Source organism: Apteryx rowi, unplaced genomic scaffold, assembly GCF_003343035.1.
Source record: "Apteryx rowi isolate R43461 unplaced genomic scaffold, aptRow1 scaffold_704, whole genome shotgun sequence".
Taxonomy (NCBI): Eukaryota; Metazoa; Chordata; class Aves; order Apterygiformes; family Apterygidae; genus Apteryx; species Apteryx rowi.
Window position 1 is genome coordinate 247,457 of NW_020450988.1, and position 22,857 is coordinate 270,313.

The window sequence follows — 22,857 nt, forward strand, 5'->3', positions numbered from 1 at the left end:
TGAATATTGAACACAGGTGCAAGCTTCAGTGCAAGCAATTTGTCAACCTTCCCTTATGTATACTTCATCTGTGTGCTTAAATTCCCCTTTAAGGGGAAAAAAGATGCAAATTGAAATAGTTTTTTTAACCTGTTATCTGCACAGGTGTATTCATGTTGTACTTCTGCGTTATTTTTCTTATTTCTAGATAATAACCAGACACTGATCTGTTACTAATGTAATGTAATCATTGATGTGTATTGATCAGTTCTTCACTCATGGGAGATGATCAAAAACTGGCTTGGCTGAACCGCTCATCATTTAGAGTTGAACTTAAGTTGTAACTTTTGAGTCTTAAATGGACAAGAACTCAGATTACTTAAGCAGTGAGCAGAATGGGCTATTGCTTGGAGTGAACTTCTGTTTCAGCTTTGCTGTCAAAGACCTTCTTGGTCTAACTACTAGAGTCATCCATTTTTTGACTCAAATAATGGAATGATCCAAATATCTTAGGCTCTGCTCTTTTGAGCATCGTATCTGTATTTGGTGCTATACAGACACAGAAATACCTCCTACTTTTTTAGTCAGTGAAAACATTTGTGGTGCTTGTCTATCTCTGCAATGGCGTTTTTATTAGTCAAAATATCTTACAACACTAACAGTTCTTTTCTGAAGAGTACAAAGCGATTGCTGTCAGCAGTGAAAATAGATTCCAGATATGAGGCTCTCTGAATATGAACTACTTTTATTCCAATAGCTCTTAGATGCTGTGTTCTGGGACCCTGTTTCTACTGTCAGCCATTATACAAACAGAACAAAAGACAGGTGCTACCAGAGCATCTACAGTCTAGATTGCTTGCTATAATTAGTCTTTCACTGTGAAAACTTTTTCACAGCTGTACCAGCAAACATCGCAGACCTGAGAAACATAGAAGTGCTCAACTTCTTCAACAACCAGATTGAGGAGCTGCCTACGCAGATTAGCAGCCTTCAGAAGCTCAAACACCTAAATCTTGGGTACGTATCTTAATGCAAAAATTTGCTGTAATAGAAATTCTGTCAAACCAGTTGCTACAACTGAATCTAACACTTGTTTTTTCTTTGCCATTAAATTGTCTCTTTGAAAGTGTTTATTATAACTGTAGTTGTGGCTTCAGAGTCTCTACCTAGTGTCCTGTATAATCAGATACATAGGGATGAAGCACTTGTTGCTTTGTTATACTAATAACCATTTAGGGGCAGCAGCAACTCACATTTGTCTAATACTGAAGCCAAATTTAACAAGTGTTGAATTTTATTTTCCTAATGACTGTTTCTTAATTCTGTGGTCACTGCAAAAAAGCCAGGCCCTATTTCCTGGTCTGCTTTGTAGAAAATTCAGCATTTGTTTTAGCTTTTTTAATGTTAATTTGGGACTTTAATCCCAAAGTCCAAAATCTGAGATTAAAGAAACTTCAATTTCTATTGAATCTGTAAAGAAACAGCAAGTCTTTAAATGTGGCATTGATAATAATTCCAAGAGGTAATACTAATGGAACAGGAGTTGGAAACACTCCTGTTAAGTGCTCAGGCATCTTATTCCAGTAGAGTTGGTCATACTTTACTATAACTACAATTATTGCAAAAGGCTTTAGAAAAGGAAAAATTAAAAGAAAAAAAAGGAAAAAAAAACCCCCAAAAACCTAAAGCATAGAACCTTTTCAGAACTAATTGGACATATTAAAATGCAGCTACCTAGGAAAGCATTGGTAGAGGGAAGCTTTGGCTTCATAGGCTTCTTATAGACATAAATGTTTGTATTTTAAACAAATCAAACTTCCAAACACCTCAATGAGATGGAGAATTTCAAAATTTTTAAAATCCCAAATGACTTTGACTAGGGCCTATGTTTCCTGCTTTAAATAACTTTGTAAAGTGCTGATAATTGAATTGCATCCTGAACTGCTGAAATGTAAATAAATGTTTTCATGATGGTCTCTCTTCTGCAAATGTCTCTGGTCTTTATTTGGTCTCTTTAGGTCTCTAGCACATCCTAATATTCATTTGAACTTGGAGTTGATCATGAATTAATGTTTGCTTGGAAAAGCAGCACTTCTTATATCTTGGGAGTTAAATCCACAATTTTGGAATGGCATATGAAAAACAGTGCTATGTATGGAGGAGGGAATTGGACTCTTTCCATGAATAAAATCAGTGATAAGTGGTTGTGCAGTTCAAATACTCATCTTTGCTATGTTTTTTTCTGTTACTGTAGTGTGAAAGTCCACTTGATTAAGTCCACTGGACATCATGGAACGTTTTGTTACATACCCACTGGTTTGGGTCTGGAAACACCGTTGCCACCTTCATGTGTCATATGGCCCAAGATTTTGTAGATTAAATGCTCTCCCTTCTTGCCCCCTTCTCACCCCCAGTCTCTCAGACACTGGATTTACAACCCAGGTTTAGCACTGTAAAATGGGTCTGCTTCAGAAGTTCTTATGGTGTCTTTCTTGCTTGTGGAGTCAACTAAGGGGAAACTGCTCTGCCCTACCAACTTAAAACATTTTTTTGCATTGTCTGTGGTGGAGGTGTGTACCCAAAAGGCATCAAAACTACCGTACTTCAGGGGAGAGGGAAAGCTTGAGTAAGAGCATAGAATACTTTTGGGAGGATTTGGGGGCAGAAGGGTCAAGTGGTGAGGTGGGAAAAGGGAAAGTGTGCTAGTGCATTGAAAGTAAAAATATGGAAAGTGTCTGTGACACTGTTTCTCTGGCACAAGTTCAAACACTGAACTTCTGCAGGGCAGAATAGTGCTGGCCAGGGACTTTAGCATGAAAAGAGCACCAGATGGAAGAATAGATACCATTCTGCCTATTATGGATAGGAGTACACTTTTTCCTTTCCATTCATTGCTTACAGAAGGAAAGGCCAAGAATCAGTGCCATTAACTTCACTCCTGTTACTAGTGAAAAAGGAACTGCCTTTGTTAGTTGTTTGATGCAAAGGACAGCTTTTAAAACAGTGATAAGTCTGCAGTAGCAATGATAGACATCCTCTAGGCTGTCTTTTCCTAATTTAATAGCTACTACTATAACAGTAATACTGGAAGGATGTCCTTAGTAGGACAGGTGTCCTTCCCACCTACTGACCAACTGTACAGCAAGACAAGTCCTACTTGCATGAATATACACTTAATATGAGCAAAGCTCTTTACAGAAGAACTGTGACAGAGTGAGATTAAGACTTCAATTCTGCAGACTTCCACTGGGATTTGGTACTTTACAAATGTTTAACTAATGACTCTTACTACCTGATCTGCCTTAATTACATGAATAAGTTTGTAAAAGCTGGGTCTAGCTGATTTGCTAATGGTAAAGCCAGTCATCTCTCTCCTACACATATCAAATAGAGCCTTGTTACAGTATTGTGTTCTATAAACTGTATGTTAAATCTGGGTTCATAAACAATCTGTGGAGATTACATTGGCATTTATTAATCCTCATTTTATGATCTTAAATACCACTGCTCTCAGAAACAATGTACATGCACAAACAGATGAATGAGGTAATTCTAACCTACAGTGTCAAAACAAAGGTTGGATCTTATTTAGACCATTTAAGTAGGGACTTGGAGCAATGCAGAACAACCTGCTGATGGTATATGCCTAAAAAGAGCAAATCATTTAAGTACTTCCATTTTAAGGTTAAAAGCTTCTCTAGATGCCTAAGCAGAGGCTTTTAAAAGCTTAGTGTTGCAGTTCCCAAGTTACTGTGTGTATTACTATGACTATAAAAGTTATGCTGGTCTGCTGCTGCTCCTGACATTGCCACCATCCTGAACATATACACTCAGGCCTATAGCTGTGCTCTGAAACCTTCATTTTTCAGTTCCCCACGCCCAAGTAAGGATGGGGCAGGCAGCATGAAGTTTAGGTCTCTCTTTGGTGAGTGTCACTGGGGCAAAGGAAGGATGTATTGTGGGAGGAGGAGGACAGTAGCAATAATGGATTGTCGACTTCTGGAAAGCTAGTGTGCACATGCTTCCTGGGAAACTGGACTGCTGCTGCCAGTACCTACCTGAGGCAGCATCCAAGCAGCTAACCTCAGAACCCTTTTCTTTCAGTATTTAGAGCATGTGCCCAGGATATGGGATGTTTTAGCTCCTCTTTATTTTGGGGAGATTTGAACCTACAACTTCATAGTATCTTAGGGATTCATTCTCCTGTTATGGCATATTCTGTGTGGCAAAGCTCTTTGTGGCTTCTTCTGAAGTTAGGCTTCTGGTGGAAAGAGTGCACAAGTCATGGATCCAGAAAGAGATGGTTTCTCCCTGAATCTGTGCCTCACTCATCGGGAGTGACAAAGAAGATTTTATGAGAATTTAACTTCAGAGAACTGATCTCTACAGTTTCTTGTTCCAGTGGGGCTGGCTTATGAAAAAGTGGGAGAGGCGAGATGAGGTTAGTATCAGAGAGTCAGTAAAAGAAAAGATATATATGCACCTTCTGCCTTAGCTCCTATGGATGTGTAATCACCATGCTTAGTATGGAGGTTGCTCTTGCTTTTGATTCACAGTATCCAAAGCGCTTTTAAGAGGATGGGGTTTATTCGCTTTCCTGTGGATGTCCTTCATAGTATTTATCACATAGTATAACCAAGTGTTTGACAAACACTGCATGTGGGAGGGAAGGCCCTAGAGATTAGAGCAAAAAGTCTTTGCCAATTTTGAGTACCCAGCTTTGTCAAAGCTTTGACTTGAGTTTTCAGTTGTTAGTGTTATGTCACGTCTTCTATATTCATGTTACATCTCCTCTAGACTTCAATTGTGGCTGTTGCTATTTATCATTTTTGTGTCAGAAGTTGAGTCAAATACTCAGGATTTAAGAATATGTTTAGTGATCGCATGTGAAAAGTCATGTTTGTTTCCCATCATCACATAAGAATTCTGGAAGATGCACAATAAAATCCAGTTCCTGAAAATAAGAACCTGTAACCTTACATGCACTTGCTGGAGATGCCTATTTTCTTTGTTGCACTTTCAGACACAGGTGACAAATAAAGCAGGATTCATGCAAGCAAGCTGTATATTTGGTATATATGCACTGGAGAGAACAGAATTTTGAGCTGCTGGTGCTCTTCTATTCCTATTATAAGCATCTAGAGCTCTATTTGTACATTGGAAGTATGGTGGTATGAATATCGCTTCCATCTCCTTGCCTGCCTTTTTAATTGCAAGAGATCCAGGGACTGTCTGGACCTCCCTCTTCAATTCTTTTGAGTTCAGATAAAAGTTGCTCTCTTTTCTGGAGCTGTCTTCTCCAGTTTATCAGAGAAACCTTTTCCTTCTGTTAGGTCTGTTAGTTTTCTACATGTTCCTCTGGCTGTTGCCAATGAGAACTGCTATCCTAAACCCTCTAAGATTGCTTGAAGGTAGCTATTTTTAGACTAAGTTTCATCGGCAGAGGATTGACATTTATTTCATGCTCCATGGGCACCTAATGATGGCTAATGATAAAAATTTGCCTAATGATAAAAATTTGCTGATCTTAGGAAGGGACTTGAGCAACATTTAAACAATGAACGTTCCTCTTTGTATTTTGATACTACGGTGAAGAACTATATGGTATGGGGGAACTCTGGCAGATGGTCAAGATGTTATGAGATGCAAAAGGGTAATTTATAGTGTAGCAAGAGGATATAGGCCACCTACCAAGGACCAGCTTGCTCAGTGCACACTGTTTAGCTTGAACATAACACTGTGGTTCCTCTCTACATTTGCTTCATGTTTCAGGTGCAGTGGTTTGATAGACCAAACAACCTGGATGCCTTATGAGTGCATAAGGTTTGAGCATAATTATGGGAGCAAGAGATTAGAAAGGTCTGCATTGCAAAAAGCTTTCTCAGTATCTGTTAGCATTAAGCCCTTTTCAACAAGAAATGAAAAAGCAAAGTTTGGTATAGATTACATTTTTTGGAAGACTCTTATTGCCTGTATTATTCCTACCTAATGAAATGAATTCTTGTGTCATGTTCTGTTCTTTCCTCTTCACTTACAGCATGAACAGGTTAAATACCTTACCAAGAGGATTTGGCTCTTTACCAGCTCTGGAGGTTCTTGACTTGACTTATAACAACTTAAATGAAAATTCTCTACCTGGAAACTTCTTCTATCTGAGTAAGAAAGCTTTTTTTTTTAATCTATAAATCTTCTGGATATGATGCTTTGCTTTCTGCAGGCAAAATTTATTTGATAGAGCCAAACTCCAACAGAATTTTTCAGATATTTATGTTTCTCTTCTTTGGGTCCTCTTGAATATTTCTACATAGCTCAGCAATATGTATTATTGATATACAGTCACCTGACACCACTGGACATGAGAAGACTTGGTTAGTAATGGTATATTAGTTTTCTTCTGAGTAATATTTCTTTGGGTCTCATACTTAGTTAAAACTTTATGGAAACTGGAAAGCCTCAGGGGACAGTAAATAGTGTAACTGTTGCATGTTGATTCTGAAAATAATTGGGTTCTTGATGGTTCGTTATTGTAACAGTTTTAAGAGCTTGTGAGTGCTTCAAGTGTCCAGTGTGTTAAAAATATGCTAAGGTTACAGAGCTTGGCACTGGAATGGTGGAACTGAGCTGACCTTTATGTGCATTAAAGAGCATGCTCATGTAGTTAAAATAAGTGCATTGTAATGCATATGTGTGAAAGGACTGAATTAGGGTTGCCTAAGCAACTTAAATTCTGACTTTTTCTAGCTTTCAGTGATTCTGCTACCTTACAGATCTTTTCAGTGTACTATCCTGAAGTGACTTCAGGATCCGTGCATTAACCAGCAAAAGGGACAGGCAAGGGGAGGGGAAGGAATGCTGCAGTCTGTGAAAGATTTCATGACTAACCAAACAGTGGGAAATCTTAAAATGATCATTATTAAAAATGGTCTCATGTGATTATATGAAAAGAAGAGGCGGAAACTGCATAAGGGAAATGGGAGCTTTTCTCTGGAGGAGAGGAGAAGGTTTTCTCACCTGGCTGCCTTCCTTCCCTGTGCCCCCAGCAGTTCTTTGTATGTCTCCATTAAAATTTTCTTGCAAACTGTCGTGTATGCTCATTCAATAATATCAAGCTACATGATTGTGCTAGGTCATCCTTTTTCTCTGGGAATTTCATAGAGACGAACTGTGAAAATTACAAATGATACAATTTGAGTYGGCTGTATTGGGTACTTACTCTCTTTTAAGGTATCTCCCCAGTGTTAGGTTGTGCTTTCTGTAGTGTTAAATATAAGCATGCATTTGTCCAAAAAAACTCAGCTGATTTTTTGTGCTTATTTAGGAGGCAAATTGGGGTAATAAATAAGAATCGGGGGTAATAAAGAGTAATGACTCTATCCTGACAGCTGAGCATTGAAACTATGTGCCAGAACCTGCCAGAGTCTACTCTTGTAGAAATTGTTAATTGTGACAGTTCTTTTGAATATAGATGTTTTCCTGAACTCACCAACAATACAATAAGCCAGTAAATCTAAGTTTGACCTGCTTGTTATTATTGTGTGCCCTGGGTATGTCAAAGGCTTTTCACCAAGTCAGGGTTATTAATCAAACCTGACTCCCTTTTATTGATTAGATCTCAAATGTTTGGGTTATATGTCACGCTGTTTATATATYGCTATTTAATTTGCAGCCACCCTGCGTGCACTCTATCTAAGTGACAACGATTTTGAAATCCTGCCGCCAGATATTGGGAAGCTCACAAAGTTGCAGATAGTAAGTAATTTATCTAAATTCTTGGAAAATCAATTCACTTTCACAACGCTTGTAGAGTAGAATCTAGTCAATTTGAGAAGTAGTAAGGTATGTTTGCAGGAATAGACCACTACACCTGGAACTGTTTCTTATTTATCAGCAGACACTTGTAAATAAATTGGCAGAATTGAGCATTTGAGGGAAAGGTGGGGTAGACAGAGTAGGGTTCTGTGTAAAGCTGCTTTATCGTAACTGAAAATTGTTCTGACTGCTTTATATTCTCTCTTAGCTGAGTCTTAGAGACAATGACCTGATATCACTGCCTAAAGAAATTGGTGAGCTCACTCAGCTTAAGGAACTTCACATCCAGGGGAATCGTCTTACTGTGCTGCCCCCAGAACTAGGTAAGATTGTAGACAATCATTTATTTATTTGAATAATTATGATGCACTGTGTTTCCTCTAAAACAAAACCAGTTGTTAAGCTTTAAGAAATGCTTATGCTGAGGTCATCATTGCTGCTAATATTTACTTTCCTCCCCAAAACACTCACTGTCTCTTTCACTCTTACTGATATGTGAGAGGAACCAGATGATGTTGCATGTTTGGCTTTATTAGATTTTTACATGTTATGTATTCCTTGTGTATTAGTCCACCTGACTGCCAATTTGTATAGAATATCCTGCTTTATATAGCATATATTGAGTATTGGCTCTGCAACATTATTCTTGTCTCTGACCAAGTGTCAGAAAACACTCATAGTGCTGAAAACACTATTTGGATCAGCAAAAATTATGTAAGCAGAAATGACAGCAGTAGGAATGGCTTTTTGTGACTCTTTCTGTAAAAATGGAAGTTTGGTCAACTAGAGTAAAATATGGCTAAATCAGAGAAATTTTTTGTTTTTCTGTTTCAGTAGCCTATCATTTGTACTGAGTTGACAGCTCTTTCACTTAAAACAGTGAAGCTGGTTGATGTGCTTTGAATCTGTGATATCTGCCATTTGTATAAGATTAAAAGTAGCTTTTTTCAACCTAGCAGGTAGAGTTTTTCTTTGAAACTTAAATATATCAATTTTGATGAATTTGTATTTCAGTACTTCATTTTATGTGAGGAGTGTTAACTTCACTAGAAGTTGTGCCAATTTGTGCCAAGCCTGAATTTGGTTTAAAGGTCTTTCATGACATCCTTTAAAATATTTTCATTGGGAATAATGCAGCAGCATCAATTATCTGTTGTTAAAACACCTGTTATGTAGGTATTTTTCCTTGTTTCCTGTTGTTGTGGGCTGTTATGTCAGGATGCTTCCTTGTTTCTAATAGTTCCTTCCAGATAGTATTTCCTAAAACCAAATAAGATAGTGCCTGAACTGTCGCATGATACAGCAAAATTATTTGTTGTCACAAAAGCTTGATTCAGCCTATTAGAGATGCAGTATTTGGTATCCCCGTGCATAAATGTGATAGTCTACAATATATGCTTCATGTTACATGTGGTGTTGCTAAGCATTTTGTTTTAAGCAGCATAGGAAAAGTGCCTGCTTTTTTCTACAGGGTGAGGGAAGAAGTACTTTTGTTTTGGCTCTATTTGTTCACCCACTGTGGGTTTTTCTCACTTCTACCAATGTAGCAGACTACAGGACGCTGATGATTCTTTTCTTCTCACCACTGGTGAATGAAAGTTGCTCTTGTCTCCCTCATTTTAGATGTTCATGTTTTAAACTCTGTGACACTGATGTATGCTTTCTTTAGCTTTTTGTCACAGTCATGTTTAGTCTCTTTCAACTGCAATAACATTTTGGAAGTGTACAGTATCTGTGAATGTACTTTTCTGTGGATTCCTAAATTATAACTTTGGATTTTTCCTCAAAGTGGAAGTTAAATGTTGCACTGAGTCTGAGCACCTTCTGTGGCTAATTAAATGTTCTAAACAGACTGCTGTCTTACAGTCATAACAGCAAATTCGCTTCAAATGGTTTTACAGTCATTGCCCATACCAAYTGGAAACACTTGAAACAAAGTTCTTGGTGTTTATCTTGTACTGACCTGCCAAATTCAGAATAGGCAAGGGGAGCGTTTCTCATTTTTAGCTATCATTTGTTTGCACTACAGAACAGTACCACGATCTGGCAGAAAAAGGGCCTGTAATTTTGACCCACCTGATCAGGATGAGATACACTGACATAACTGAAATCCTTGTCACTTCTATTCTTTACTACTCAACTGCACCTCTATGAATTATACCTCTGTGTTCATGGATTAATCTCCCAATGTTTCACTTTATGATCGTATTCAGGAAGTTCATTAATTCTTTCAGTAATGATCTGTTGGCCTAATTTCTGTTGTAGACTATGCCATGCACAGTGCCGGTAGTACATCAAATACTTAAAATGTCTCAGATTTTGGGCGTTTTTTCCAGAGAACATTACACTGAAGTCTAGGTTTGTAACTTGTTCAACTTGCATGCATACTTATTGTGGAAAAATTATTCTGCTTATTTGTTATACATCTAGCAGACATGTAGGGAATGCGGTTTAGTAAACAGAGCGCTGGACTAGGCTTTAGAAGACTTCCTTGAGACCAGGTAGGAGAAGACCACAGGCGAGCATGAGTTTACTGAATGATTAAAAAAAGTCACTTCATCTCTACAGCCCTGTTTTCCCTTCTGCAAACGAGGGTCACTTTAGAGAAGCATTCCTTTGCAGACCGCTTTGACAACCACAAATACAAGGTGGTGTGCAAGTGTTGTACCCTAATGAATGGAATACTAATTTCATAGTCACAGTTTGTGGGGAAAAAACAATTTTATCTGCTGCCCAAGGTCTCCCTCCTAAATTTTAAAAATGGAATTATAATGTAAGGAGAACTATCCAAGTACTTTGTGCTGTGCATATTGAATAAATAACTTTTCAATGAGCAGGTGCTATTTGCATTAATTGGAGGTACTGCTGTTCCATTTAAAGTAAACAAACATCCATGTCTCATTATCGCTCTCTTAATTAAAGATGCTGAAGGCTTTTGACTGACTTATAAGTGTTAGTAGCTTGGGCACTAGTGGACAAGAGTGAGTCATTAGGTGTTCTTTTACCAGGGAGACGGGCACAATATAAACACCAGAATAAAACAGTATATTTGAGGGAGGTGAGGGGGTGGGAGCCTGGTAATCTAAATTTAAAAGTAAATGAGCTTATGGAAGTAAGTGCAGAAGAAATTATGGAGAGTAGGGTATGAGAAAAGGCCATGGACAGGTATTGGGATCAAAATATATCAATAAATAAAACTCTTTAGTCTGCTGTTAACTTCACCTGATGTGGTTGAGTGTGGCATGAGTCAGTGTGAGGGCTAGTGGAGATCAGTTTTATCCTTATCCACATTTAGCAGAGAATACCTACCGTTAATTTAAGAAAATAAATGTTCTTGCCCAAGAGGAAATGAGGAGATTAGAACAGTGTATTGGTTCTCTTGACGAGGATGCTTGTCTGTAAATACAGTATGTGTGGATGATGAATGCAGGAAATGGCCGGGAGTAGGTGGGTGGAATTCACAGCTTGTTTTTATCATTTGTCTCTCAAAACCCTGTTCATGAGGAATGGTGGTGGGCAGTCATATATAAACTTCAAAGAGGCGCTGGCATTTTTTTCCCTAGCATTTAAAAGGTTATGTGCTGCATTGTGAGACAAATAAATCATGATTCACTGCAACAACAGAGTTGCAGTCAGTTATATAAATTGCCAAGGAAGCACTAAATCTGTCACTTTGTGTATTCTGACCATTTAACAATTGGAATGGTGTTTGGAAAGAAAGCTGAGTAGAAAAAAGGAACCACGTAAAGTGGCAGATGCAATTAGTAAGATCAGTGATGGTGTTTTAAGTTCATTGCATGGTCGTTTGGGTGGACCATTAAAAGATTTTGTTAGTAGAGTCAGCAGAGTAAGAGTACTATATGGTGCAGAATTATTCACAAAGTTCTAGTCACATGTAAATAGCTGCGCAGACAATGTAACTTACCTTTAGGTTTGCTTTTTTCAGATGAAAACAAATAGCATTATTTTTAAAACCCTCATTCTAATGTTGACTTTGTTAATTACCTTGCCCCTAACACACGTATGTGTGCACACACACACAGTGTTTGCTCTTATTTAGGCATGCAGAAAGAAGAGTGATTTCCAAGGATACATTTTAAATTATCATCTTATTTTTCCAAAACTGAATGTTGGAATCAGATGGCTTTGAAGTATATGATGCAATACTGTTCTAGTTCTACTGTTCTGACTAGGAAGTAAGGTGCATACTTGAAAAATGGAAAATTCAAGCTTTTAAAAGAAGTCTTGATGGGATAAGTAGCTGTGTTTCCTTTTAAGGAGGGTGAAACATTTTCATAAATTGTTTATCAGGATGGAAGTAATTCTTTCATCCTTTTTTTTAAACAGCTAAATTATCTTCTAAGAATAAAGTATTGGCTTTAAATAGAAAAGGTCAAGAAAACCTGCCAAAAGTCTGAGTATTTCCATCACAGAAAGACATTTCAGATTAGGCTTTTGAAATAAATCTAGAATTTGTGAATGAATATTATATTACTCAAAGTAGTTGCTGCAATTATTTATTCAAGTTAATATTAATCGAAATAGCAGTTTACTTAAGGAATTATAACAGGCATGTGCAAACAGAGGAATCACTTATTTCACAAAGGGTACTTCTTTTTAAGTATACTTCAGGTGAACACCAAACTTTTCTTCTTGCTGTATAAGCTATCGCTGCACTCTTCCTGTGTCACAAGACAACGCTGTTCATGTCTGCAAGTTCAGCCCTCTGATGCTTATTGGAGGCCTGAACAGCTTGGGACTGTCTGGACACCAGCTTCTGAGCATTGGAACAGCTAATTGGTACTTTGCAGTTTTAAAAATTACCTATTTCTAGTTTTGGAACTAAGGAAAAGGTGATATAAGAGAATAAGGAGCTTTATTAAACTTCCCAGTGAATAGTCAAAAGAACATGTTTTCCAGGACTGCTGATATGGTAGTTATTAGTTAAGGAATAATAGAAAAATGCACTTGACAAGGTAGGTCACAGTCAGATTATTTATATAAGGAAGAACATTTCTGAAAACTTGTGAATATTCTAATTGTGTTGCTTAGTGACAAATATTGGTCTATTTATTATTTCAGGCTTAGTTTAAGGTAAAACAAACTTTTTATATAATTAGCAACCTGACTGATTCCATGGAGTAGTTTATGAGAGTTAAGGTATATGGGATGAGATGAGAACTCTGCAGAATTTCATTATACCCAGACCGATATTTTCTATAGCTAGTCATTTAGATTTACATCACAGGCATTCATTTCCTTATACTGCTGTAATTCTTAACAAACTTTTCAAGATTCAGATTTGATCTTACTTTAAAACATGCATCCTTTTATTTTTAAAATGTGCAAATCCTGTTATTGCTTCTCAGATGACTACAGTGTGTGTATAGCCTTTCCTCATGTTGACCGTGTTCTGATCCTAAGTACTATTAGCATAATAATGATGTTTCTATCAGCAAATATTTTGTCTATTCTGTCAGAGGTGTAGTAGGTAAGAGTACTGTAATCAGAAGCAATCAGGGCAAATGTGTTATTTGTTGGTTTTGCTCATTTTATGTTTTATGATACTTAAAATTGGTTTCACTGTTTCTTCTATGTATTCAGCTACAAATATTTGTATGGAAGTTTCAAAGGCACAAAGGGGCAAAATGAATACCATGAATCTTTTTTCAACTCTTATCTTTAAATTAACTAGATTTTGGTCTGATAGGGACCCTTTGAAGAGGCAGTGCTTTGTTGAATTCTTGTGTAATTGAGAATCCCATGGGAGGGATTGAGGTTGGTAAAACGTGTAATGTATTTCAAGATAATTTGGGATTCTGATCCTCTAAGCCCATAATACTGCCTGTTCCATTAAAACTTCTTTGATATTAAACTACTTTACATCACATTAATTCTCTTTGTTCCAAAAAAGGATGCTTGCCAAAGGTCTGTTGCACAGTATGTTTCTTGCATTCTCAGCTGATGCACTGGGAACACGTTGCAGTGACCATCATCTTGCTCCTAGAGATCCCAGTAAGACCCCTATATTTGCTACACAGAGCAATGAAGTGAATGTTATTTTCAGCACAGCATTTCACCTTTCAAAAAAATGTGAAAGTTTGCAAGTTTTGTAAGTCTTCTTTTAGTAAGTGGTCTCTTTCACATATATTAGGAATATTAGAGAACTGAATTTAATGTAGTCTTCAATCATTTGAATTATCTTTAGAAAGAATATAGAAAGCATTTTGAAATAATTTCTTGGATTTTTGTCAAAATGCTGTTTCTCCTCCAGTTCCCCTTAGCTACCTACACAATGGCATCAGCCTGGTTGCCTTGGTACCTGCTCCTGAAGGCTGTGTGCTGTGGAGTTTGTCTGTTGAAATAGCATGATTTGTCATGTAAAAGTGCAAGTCATTAGCAGAGTGTTGTTTGACTGGAAGGGCCTTGTGTACTATATTGAACAAGTTCCTGTTTTGTGGCTCTCTACTGTGAATGTTAATATTGTTTACTGTTTCTACTAGTCATCCCACTAATGTCGGATTTGTTGTATGGAGCTGATGGTAGGAATTGCCAGGACTCATCTTTTGCTCCAAGAGTGTTAACCAGTCTTCCTATTAACAGGAATATGGAACTGTGAATTTGTCTAGCCAGTTTAGGTCTATATTCCTACTGTACTTAAGGCCTGAAATATTGTTCATGGGAGAAGTTCAACATTTTATGCATTCTGTTGTTTTTCCCAGGCTTCATCTTCAATCTTGACACATTCTAGAGTGAAAGTCCCCTAGTGCCAGACTCCCTGTTACACTTTGGTATAAAGATTCTGCCTGACCTTTGCTATGATGTTGGAATTTCATATAAATATCTCAGGAGAGAGTTTAAAATAAAGTGAATTTAGTCCTATGAAAGGTGCTGGTGGGACAGTGCTGGAGAGTAAAATCTTCTTCCCGCAGAATTGTAATAGCAGTAACTGAAGCAATACTGCTTTGCCCTGTATCACTTCACCTTGACTTCAAGGTTAAAGAATTCAAGAATTAGTTGGTCTGCTTAACTTTTCCAGTGTGGTCTTTTTGCTGAGAGTCATGGCAAATGGAATTGCTATTCTGGAATCACACAGAATAATTAGAGTCATTATTTAACCTATCAAAGGGAAGAGTAAGAGGAGACTTAGATGCAGATCATGACTATCTCCATGAGAGGAAAGTACAGATCATCCTTCCATATTTGAGAAGGGCAGAACAAAGCAGTGGTTGAGAACTAAGGCGGTTTTGTTCAAAATGGAAATAAAGAATGCATTTTAACAGGGTGAGGAACCATTTGAACAAAACACCAGTGGTAGCGTTTCCATCTCCTGATATTTTTCAGACCAAATGGTTTTCTGGTTGAAATGTCTCTGTTAAACACTTAAATTATTGAATTTACACAGGGATAGCTGGACAGAGCTCTGCTATTAGCTGTATTTGAGAAAACATGAGAGTCGGGGTCTAATTGCTGAACTCATTATTGGAAACTTATTTAAATCTAAGAAATTGTTAGAATGTATGTGCAATTTTATAATATCTGTGCTTGTGTTTCTGTCCCTGAAAATAATTGTGCAGTTGAGGATGGGCTTAGGCTTCAGTGTCTGGCTTTCGGATTGCTCGTTCAGCCTTCTCTTATCGTGGGCCTCCAGCCCTGCACTCCCAGGCAAGGCTTTGGGGATGCCTGTCTCGTGAGCGCGGGAAAGCAGGCGGAGGAGGAATCCCAGCCTGCTCCTGGCTGATGCATGCTGTGGAGTATTTGTCTGGTTTGTTAATACGTACTTGGTTTGACTTCTTCTCTTGTCTGAGATTTGAACCTTTTTACCTGTTAAGTAAAAGGTAGACAACTTCAGGCCAAACCAAACAAAAATGCCATTTCAGGGTTCTTTGAAATGTTGATGACTCCAAATGATACTGGCAGAGCTTCTGCAGTAGAAGATCTTAGGGGTGAGAGGGCAAAAGCAAAGCAAGGAAAAGTGCTATTGCTGGGATTGGTCTTTTGGAGGTGCTTCAGTCTAGGTTTAGATTTACTAGTTGTTTTCTTCTAGTGTGTAGAATCTCATTAATAAGCAAATGTATATTTTCAACATATGTTATGGAGCTGTAGGTTTGTTTATCGTACTGCATATTTCTGTGATTGTTCTAGCTGATGCCAAAAAAGATTGAGTCACACTTAGCTTATGTACAAGGAGTTTTTCCTCTGCTCTTTGTTGTCTTACTCCTCTTTTGTAACTTCCTTTTCAATCTACTCTCTTCAGTTACTAAACCTTCAAAACCGATAGAGGGCTACAAAGCAGAGATGGTCTTACTTTTTTATAGGGAATTATATGAGTTACTGATCCACAGCTTACACTCATTAAGACTTGTTTAAAAATCATTTGCTTTTGATAACACTTTATAGCATAGAAATCAGTGTATATTTTTTAATAAAGAATTTAGCATAGATATTATTCACAATTAATTGCTTTGATATCATTTTATGACATAACAGTCATGACATTTATTCCACCCCCACGCTTATACCACTCCATCTCTCTATGTGGAGACAAAGCACTTGGCACAAAAGTAATAAAAGTTATAAGCCCTGGAGTGTAAAGCAAATCTTAAACAAGGCAGGGCAGACATATTTTTACATATAGCCGAAGTTTAAATTTAGTGTAGTGGATTGATCCCTTACTTAGCCTTTAATAAAACAGGATTCAAGGGTATTTATATCTAAATAAAGAAATAAAATTAATTTCATTCCCCTTGTCCTTATGTACAACAGTGAGGGAGTAAGACCTTTCTGTTGTAAAGGGAAAGAACATTTAAATTGCAGTCTTAAGAGGAATCAGTAAGAAAAATGGATGTGTTACTGCCTGAGGACTCTCCTTGAGGTCAGTATAGTACTGTGTAGGCCAGAAGATGAGGCAGGGTATCAACAGGAAATAGATGTGAAATGTAGCAATATATGGGCCAAAAATTGTTTCAGCTGGAACTCCATTGATTTTAGTAATGCTCCACTAGGGATGAATTTAAACCATTACAAAGAAGAGTTGATCTGGCATTTCACAGCCAGGATCATGTTTCTTGTGCTGAATGCCAATACTTACTTCTCAAATGTCAGAATTTTTTAATTACTTTATTTCACCTTTTAATTTTTGAAAGTATTTAAAGTGTTGCCAAGGGGTGTTAGAGTGGAAAGGACAAGCCAGTTTTGTGTTTATTTTGTTAACTTCTGTTTGTATTGCCTATGTAATGCCTATGTATACCAGTCATACCAGTCATGCCTTATTGTATGTTAGGTATGCATACATTAGGCATGTATTACACATTGGGTATACCGTACGTTGCAAGAGGATGAGGGGCTTACASTTGCATACAAGAGGTGCTTGAAGTCTAGATCTAATAGACAGGAGGAGCCTAGGAAATCCGGAGGTGCCCTTGGGTCAGAGTGAAAGGTAGCATTATCACTAGCTATGGCACTTGTTTTCTGCAAACGAGATTGTTTTGACTATGGGTAGCAGCATTTTACCTGCTTTTAGGAGCTCTTCTGACCTTTGCAAGCAGTTGAGCAAAATATGAATGTTCATACAAACCACTTCTGTTTCAACGGCACCAAAGGAAAATAACAAGGAATATTAACTAACATATTTTAAAATGAATGTGGGATAGATTTATTGAGGGACATGCAGAGATGACTGTAGCTCCCTTTCCCCTTTAGCATCACTCACAATGATGTGTGCTCACTGTCATATGAGGCAGTGTCCCTTCTGTTCACCATGGCTATTTGATCCTTGAATACAAGCAGTGATAAATGGTATTTTTAGTCAATGTGAGGAAAAAAGCCTGAATAGACCAAAATTAAAAATATATATTCTTTGATTTTGTTCTTGAATTTTCAAGTGTTTCTTTGGTTTAGGAGTACTCACTGTAGCTTTCAGGTGGTAACTAACAATAGATTTAGGCAGCAGACCTAAATTTAGGCAGTCTTCAAGTCTGTACAGCTTACTAGTTGGGCATAGGAACAATTTACTTTTCAGATAGTTAAACACAGAAGTTCAGTCACACTGATCCAGTCAAACTTAATGGCTCAAGATCTTTTTTAGATACCGTAAATGCTGAGGCAGAATTCTAACACACATCTAACTCCTTTTAGTAAGGAGCATTCTTTTTTTGGCCATTCTGTGCAGGTCTTCCATAGCAGTCAGCTATTAGACATTTCTTTATCTCTACTGTTCTCTTTTCCAGACTCTGTCTTTTAAACTTAAAATGCTACTGTCCAATCTGATAGTAGCCTGTATCCATTTTGCATTCATCTTACTTGTAAGTCTATGTCTGTTCAAGATACAAAGCAGTAAAGAATTATCTTTTAGGCTCTTAGAAATTAGTTCTTTAAGCACTTTAGAACTGGCTTCTGAGATATATAATTTTGATTATTTATTTATTTTTAGGAGGAATTTTAGAAGCTCTCAAAAGTCAATTGAAAAGTCATATTGAAAAACATTTCAGGGAACCAGGAAAGGGGCTTTGCTGATTAGACTTAAACATAGCCTTCACTTCCTCTCTTACCAGAGGCATGTATGTGACTGGAGTGGATTTCAGTGGAGCTGGTCTGTTTTATATTGCCAAAATAGGAAGAACCTTAAGTCCATTATAAAGAAACATAATTGTAGTCTACCAGATACAAATTTTATTGATGGTAAACAGGTATTTTTTAATATGGTGATGTTCATGGAAAGAACAAACCAGCAATGATGAATGCAATCTCCAGCCCTAATATGTTTTGTGATTGAATCTTCAGTCCTGGATTTTTACTAGAGTCAAGTTTGTATTTTGCTTGCTAAAAATATCAGAGGGATTTGGTGTGATCTGTGTAGCAGAACAGTATATAAATTTCCTAAAGGCCTGGGGATAGTGTTCTGCTGATACTGCTGTTAGACAATACGCATAAAGGTGCATCTGCCATGTCTCTTTCCCTGGTCCATGGCTCTAGTGCTGCCGGGGCAGAATAACAGTATTTCTTAGCACAGTGCTGCTGTGAAAAACTTCCTGGGCAAGGAGACCGTTCAGGGGGACACATCTGAAAGTGTCCAGTTAGAGTGCCCTCCGCGAGCAAGCCCAGTAACAGAGCCATAGTTGCAGGCTGGTTTGAATGTCCATTCCCCCCGTTGGGTTCGTGTCAGTGCACTGGGGCAGAAGAGCTCACGCGGCTCCCACGAGTTTGGTTACCCAGGCACGAACTGTCCCTTGGGTGTCACTGAGAACCTGGCCTTGTGCATGGGATTCCTGGACGTCCTGCGCTCTGAGCAGAATTAGGCAAGCCCTCAATTCATAAATGTTTTAGCTGTGAGTGTAAAAAGGACCCCAGGATGTGAAGTAACATATTGTGATGCATGTGAGTGACAGATTTTCATCCTGTTTCGGTATTTAATTATAAGGCTTCTTTGTTCACAACTTGCTTGCCTGGTGACAGGAGTGTGAGACTATATTCTTCCCCTGACACTGATAAGGTAGGTCAGGCTCTCTGCCACTTCTTACCATGCTTAATCTTCTGCCTGTTTCGTTTCTTCATTGCCTACTGGGTTTTCCAGCTGGAAATCTCAGTATTACATGGGGAAGATCAGTGCCCTGTCCTTTCTCCTTTCATGGAGGCAGACCTCCTTGACTCCTTCTGTTGAAAAGCTCCTGTTCTCTGGCTACTGCTTGCCATGAAGACAGAAGGGTTGCTATTTTTCGCACTACAACGCTTTATTAGATTCTTCAGTAAAAAAAACAATCTGTGAGGTGGCAGCTGACCTCCCACTCCAACTGCTAGCGGTAGGCAGCTTTGAAAAGTGTTCCCAGACCAGCTGCTGCCAGGAAGGCTTGCGAAGGTGATTCCTGGGCAGAGAGGAGTTGGAGTTAAGCTTGGATTCTGGATTTTTGGGCACCCCAATTTTCTCCCTACTGAGATTAATTTTACCCTTGTGACCTCTTCCTGCCCCTTTCCTTGGCAGGTAATAAGAAATCTCTCTACCTGCCCCCAACTTTTGAGGGGAAGAACACAAGGTAGAGGAAAATGAAGTGATTACTCTGGCATGAAGTTCTACAGTTCATTTTGCTTAAGCCGTCCTCTTTCTGCTGTAAGATTTCTTTGGCTTCAGTAGAATAGTATTTCTTTCAATTAATTAAATTTAAATAGACTGTGTGATATTTAGAATTGGAAGTGGGCACACTACATTGTGGAGATGTGAAACATAAGGCAGCATTCCCTGGACTGTAAATTTCCGAATCAACTCAGGACTAGAGAATTCAGCTAAGAACCTTTCTATTGAGACTTTGGGAATGTGTAACTTATTTCTGTAAGTGACATTGAATTTGACCCTTGAAGGGGGGCCAAGTTTGTCTGCCTGAATTTAACTAATTGTATTAGTTGTACACAGGTTGATCATTTTATCTTGATGCTGTGCTTGCAGAGCTATAATTGTAAGTGAATGCATACAGTGTTGGTAGCTTTGGAAAGAAATGTATGTGGTTCTTTTGCAGGTAATAAAATGGAAAATCCAATTTGCAATCGCAAAATAAGCCTCTGAGTGATACATGATCTTCATAGCAGCACCGGTCAGAGGGTCACTGCTAATCACAAAGCTAGCTCACTTCCCTAGTGGCCTGTGCCTTGAAACTGAATAGTGAACAGTGTGAGTCTGTGGCTTGAGCCAGCCAGCGTAGATTTAGACACACCAGTTTCCAGCTTATTAGGTCCTTTTTGTCATAGTACTTAATCCTGCTTCCTGATCCTTGTTAGAACACCAGGGCCGTGGAGTCCTTTAATAAAGGAGATGGGTGTGAGGCTCCTAACGAGACGCGCTGGAGCGTAAGACAGTTAGGGCGATTACCGCCTGACTGGCAGAAGGGTGAAATGCTTCCTGCGTGTTATTAGTTAAAAAGAACAGGCCTCAGACAGCTGACAGATGAGCTTGCTAAGGTGATGGTAACTTGTTGATAGGCCGATATGAGATGCATGACATCCTTCCACACAATATAATGGTCTTGCTTTGCTCTAATTATGTTAACCCTTCTTACAGAGAGAAACACATTAAGGATTAACTGTAATGCAGAGCTGGGGGAAATGTAACTGAAATGGCCAGAAAGCAAATGGCTTGCAGAAGCTTCTATAGCATACATGTGTGTTTATGCTACTGCACAAATGCCTTTAATTTGAAAAACAAGCTCATCAGATTGATTTAAGACTTCTCTACCATTCTGACTGGGTGAGGCTTCAAAACCTTGTATTTTTTTGTTTTGTCTCCCATGTTTGTCTATGAAGATTTTTTAATATTTGTTGCTTGTTGTGGGGGGAGGTCTGGGGCTTTCTACATCATAAAATTCACAAAAATAAATTTGAAATGGTAGCGCAGGTGTCTTATTTTGAATTAGACAAATTGAGTAATAATTTAAATATCTAGGACGTTTGAACGGCTTGACCTTCCTGGAATTTAGCCTGTTGTATCCATAGACAGAATGAATTTCAGCAGAACTTGTACTGTTTTGTTTTTGGGTGGTGAGCTTAAAAGAAAAAAAAAAAAGCCCTTAATWTGTCTCTTAAGTTTTCCTATCGCCAGAATAGATAAAACTGGCATGTTGCAAGAATGATCGAAACCCCCCAAGTTCTAATTCAGTTGTTCTGTCGGTGCTGAGTGAATTTACTCCCTTGCAGATGGACAGCCCAACACCTATGCACTACTAAGACCTGCTTAGAACTAATTGGATGAATAAATACTATATGCAGTGGGCCRAATTCAATCCTGCTGTGCAGTATGTAGTACCACTGAAATGAATAGGGTGGAACTTGGCTCTGTATCTGTCATGATGGGAACTACTATGTCCTCCTTTTCCTCTCCATTAAGCCTAAAATATTTGCTTTGATTATGGTTGTACTCTTTTGAATGAATGAAAGGTTTGTTATTCACTGCAAGATATTTCCTTAAGATAAGACACTTTTTTTCATATGTCTTTTTGTTTAATCCCTTTCAGGTAATTTGGATTTGACTGGTCAAAAGCAAGTCTTCAAAGCAGAAAATAATCCTTGGGTTACCCCTATTGCTGACCAGTTCCAGCTGGGAGTATCTCATGTTTTTGAATATATTCGTTCAGAAACATATAAATAGTAAGTATTGCATGTCACTATTGTATCCTATAGGGTTTTTTTTCTCCTTTTTCCTCTTGTTCTGTGTTTGAAAGTGTTATCAGTTATACCCTTTTTTCATAATATATGCAGTAGCTTGGTATTCAGGGCAAACATGCAAACCTATAAACTTATATTCAGGGATTTTGCTAACAGGTAAATAAGTATGATTTAGACATGTTAGGAAAGCACAAAGCTTGTGTGACATTGCCCTGCATTTGTGTATTTTCTAAGAGTTGTTAAGTAACTTAAGAGGTATAAAAGAGCAAGAATTGGTAAACCTCTGAGAAGTACTAATTTTAAATATGTGCAGTAAGGTTTTATAGATTGAAATAGGCATTTGTTTTTGTTTTGAGGTTGTTATGTTTTGAAAGAAAATATCCCTGATTGGTTTGGACTGGTTTACAAAAGTTTATCACCTGATAATTCAAATACGGGTACTAGTACTTTCTTCAACAGTGTTACTGGTTGAAAGTAGACCTTGTGCTGGGGCTTCTCCATTTTCATTCAAAATGCTATGTATAAATGCTAGGCATTTGTTTAGGAAAGAACGTCTTTAATGGTTCACAGAATTGAAATATTTCTTCTCACTAAAAATTTCCGTGTTACTAGTCCACGGTAAAACTATAGGTGGGAAGTTATTTTTCTCTGTCTGACAACTAACATGTTGCTGTCTTTTTAGAAGCAATAAATAGTACAACTTCTAGGTTGGAAAGTTAGTTTTTGCATTTCCTCTTAATTTAAAAAGTTACTTTAAAATTGTGAAGCGTCTCTGACAATTTTTAATACAATAGCTGTCTGAACTTAATTACCAAAAGAGAGTATTCGTAGATGTAGATTTGGGCTCCCAATTATGTAACTGACGTGTACGCTTCTGTATAAAACTGTAACTCATCCAGCAATGGCCTTTGTAGGCTGCTGCTC

At 37.9% G+C, this 22,857-nt stretch overlaps 1 protein-coding gene across 2 annotated transcripts in view; it reads left to right on the plus strand.

Annotated features, from left to right (window-relative positions):
• The window catches only part of RSU1 (Ras suppressor protein 1), a 120,968-nt gene that overhangs the window by 33,230 nt on the left and 64,881 nt on the right, over nucleotides 1-22,857 (plus strand). For both annotated transcript variants that reach the window (XM_026087145.1, XM_026087146.1), the window contains exons 4-8: nucleotides 876-996; nucleotides 6,017-6,135; nucleotides 7,646-7,728; nucleotides 7,997-8,111; nucleotides 21,783-21,915. In XM_026087145.1, the coding sequence (XP_025942930.1) occupies nucleotides 876-996; nucleotides 6,017-6,135; nucleotides 7,646-7,728; nucleotides 7,997-8,111; nucleotides 21,783-21,915 (571 nt within the window). The remainder of the gene's footprint in view (nucleotides 1-875; nucleotides 997-6,016; nucleotides 6,136-7,645; nucleotides 7,729-7,996; nucleotides 8,112-21,782; nucleotides 21,916-22,857) is intronic.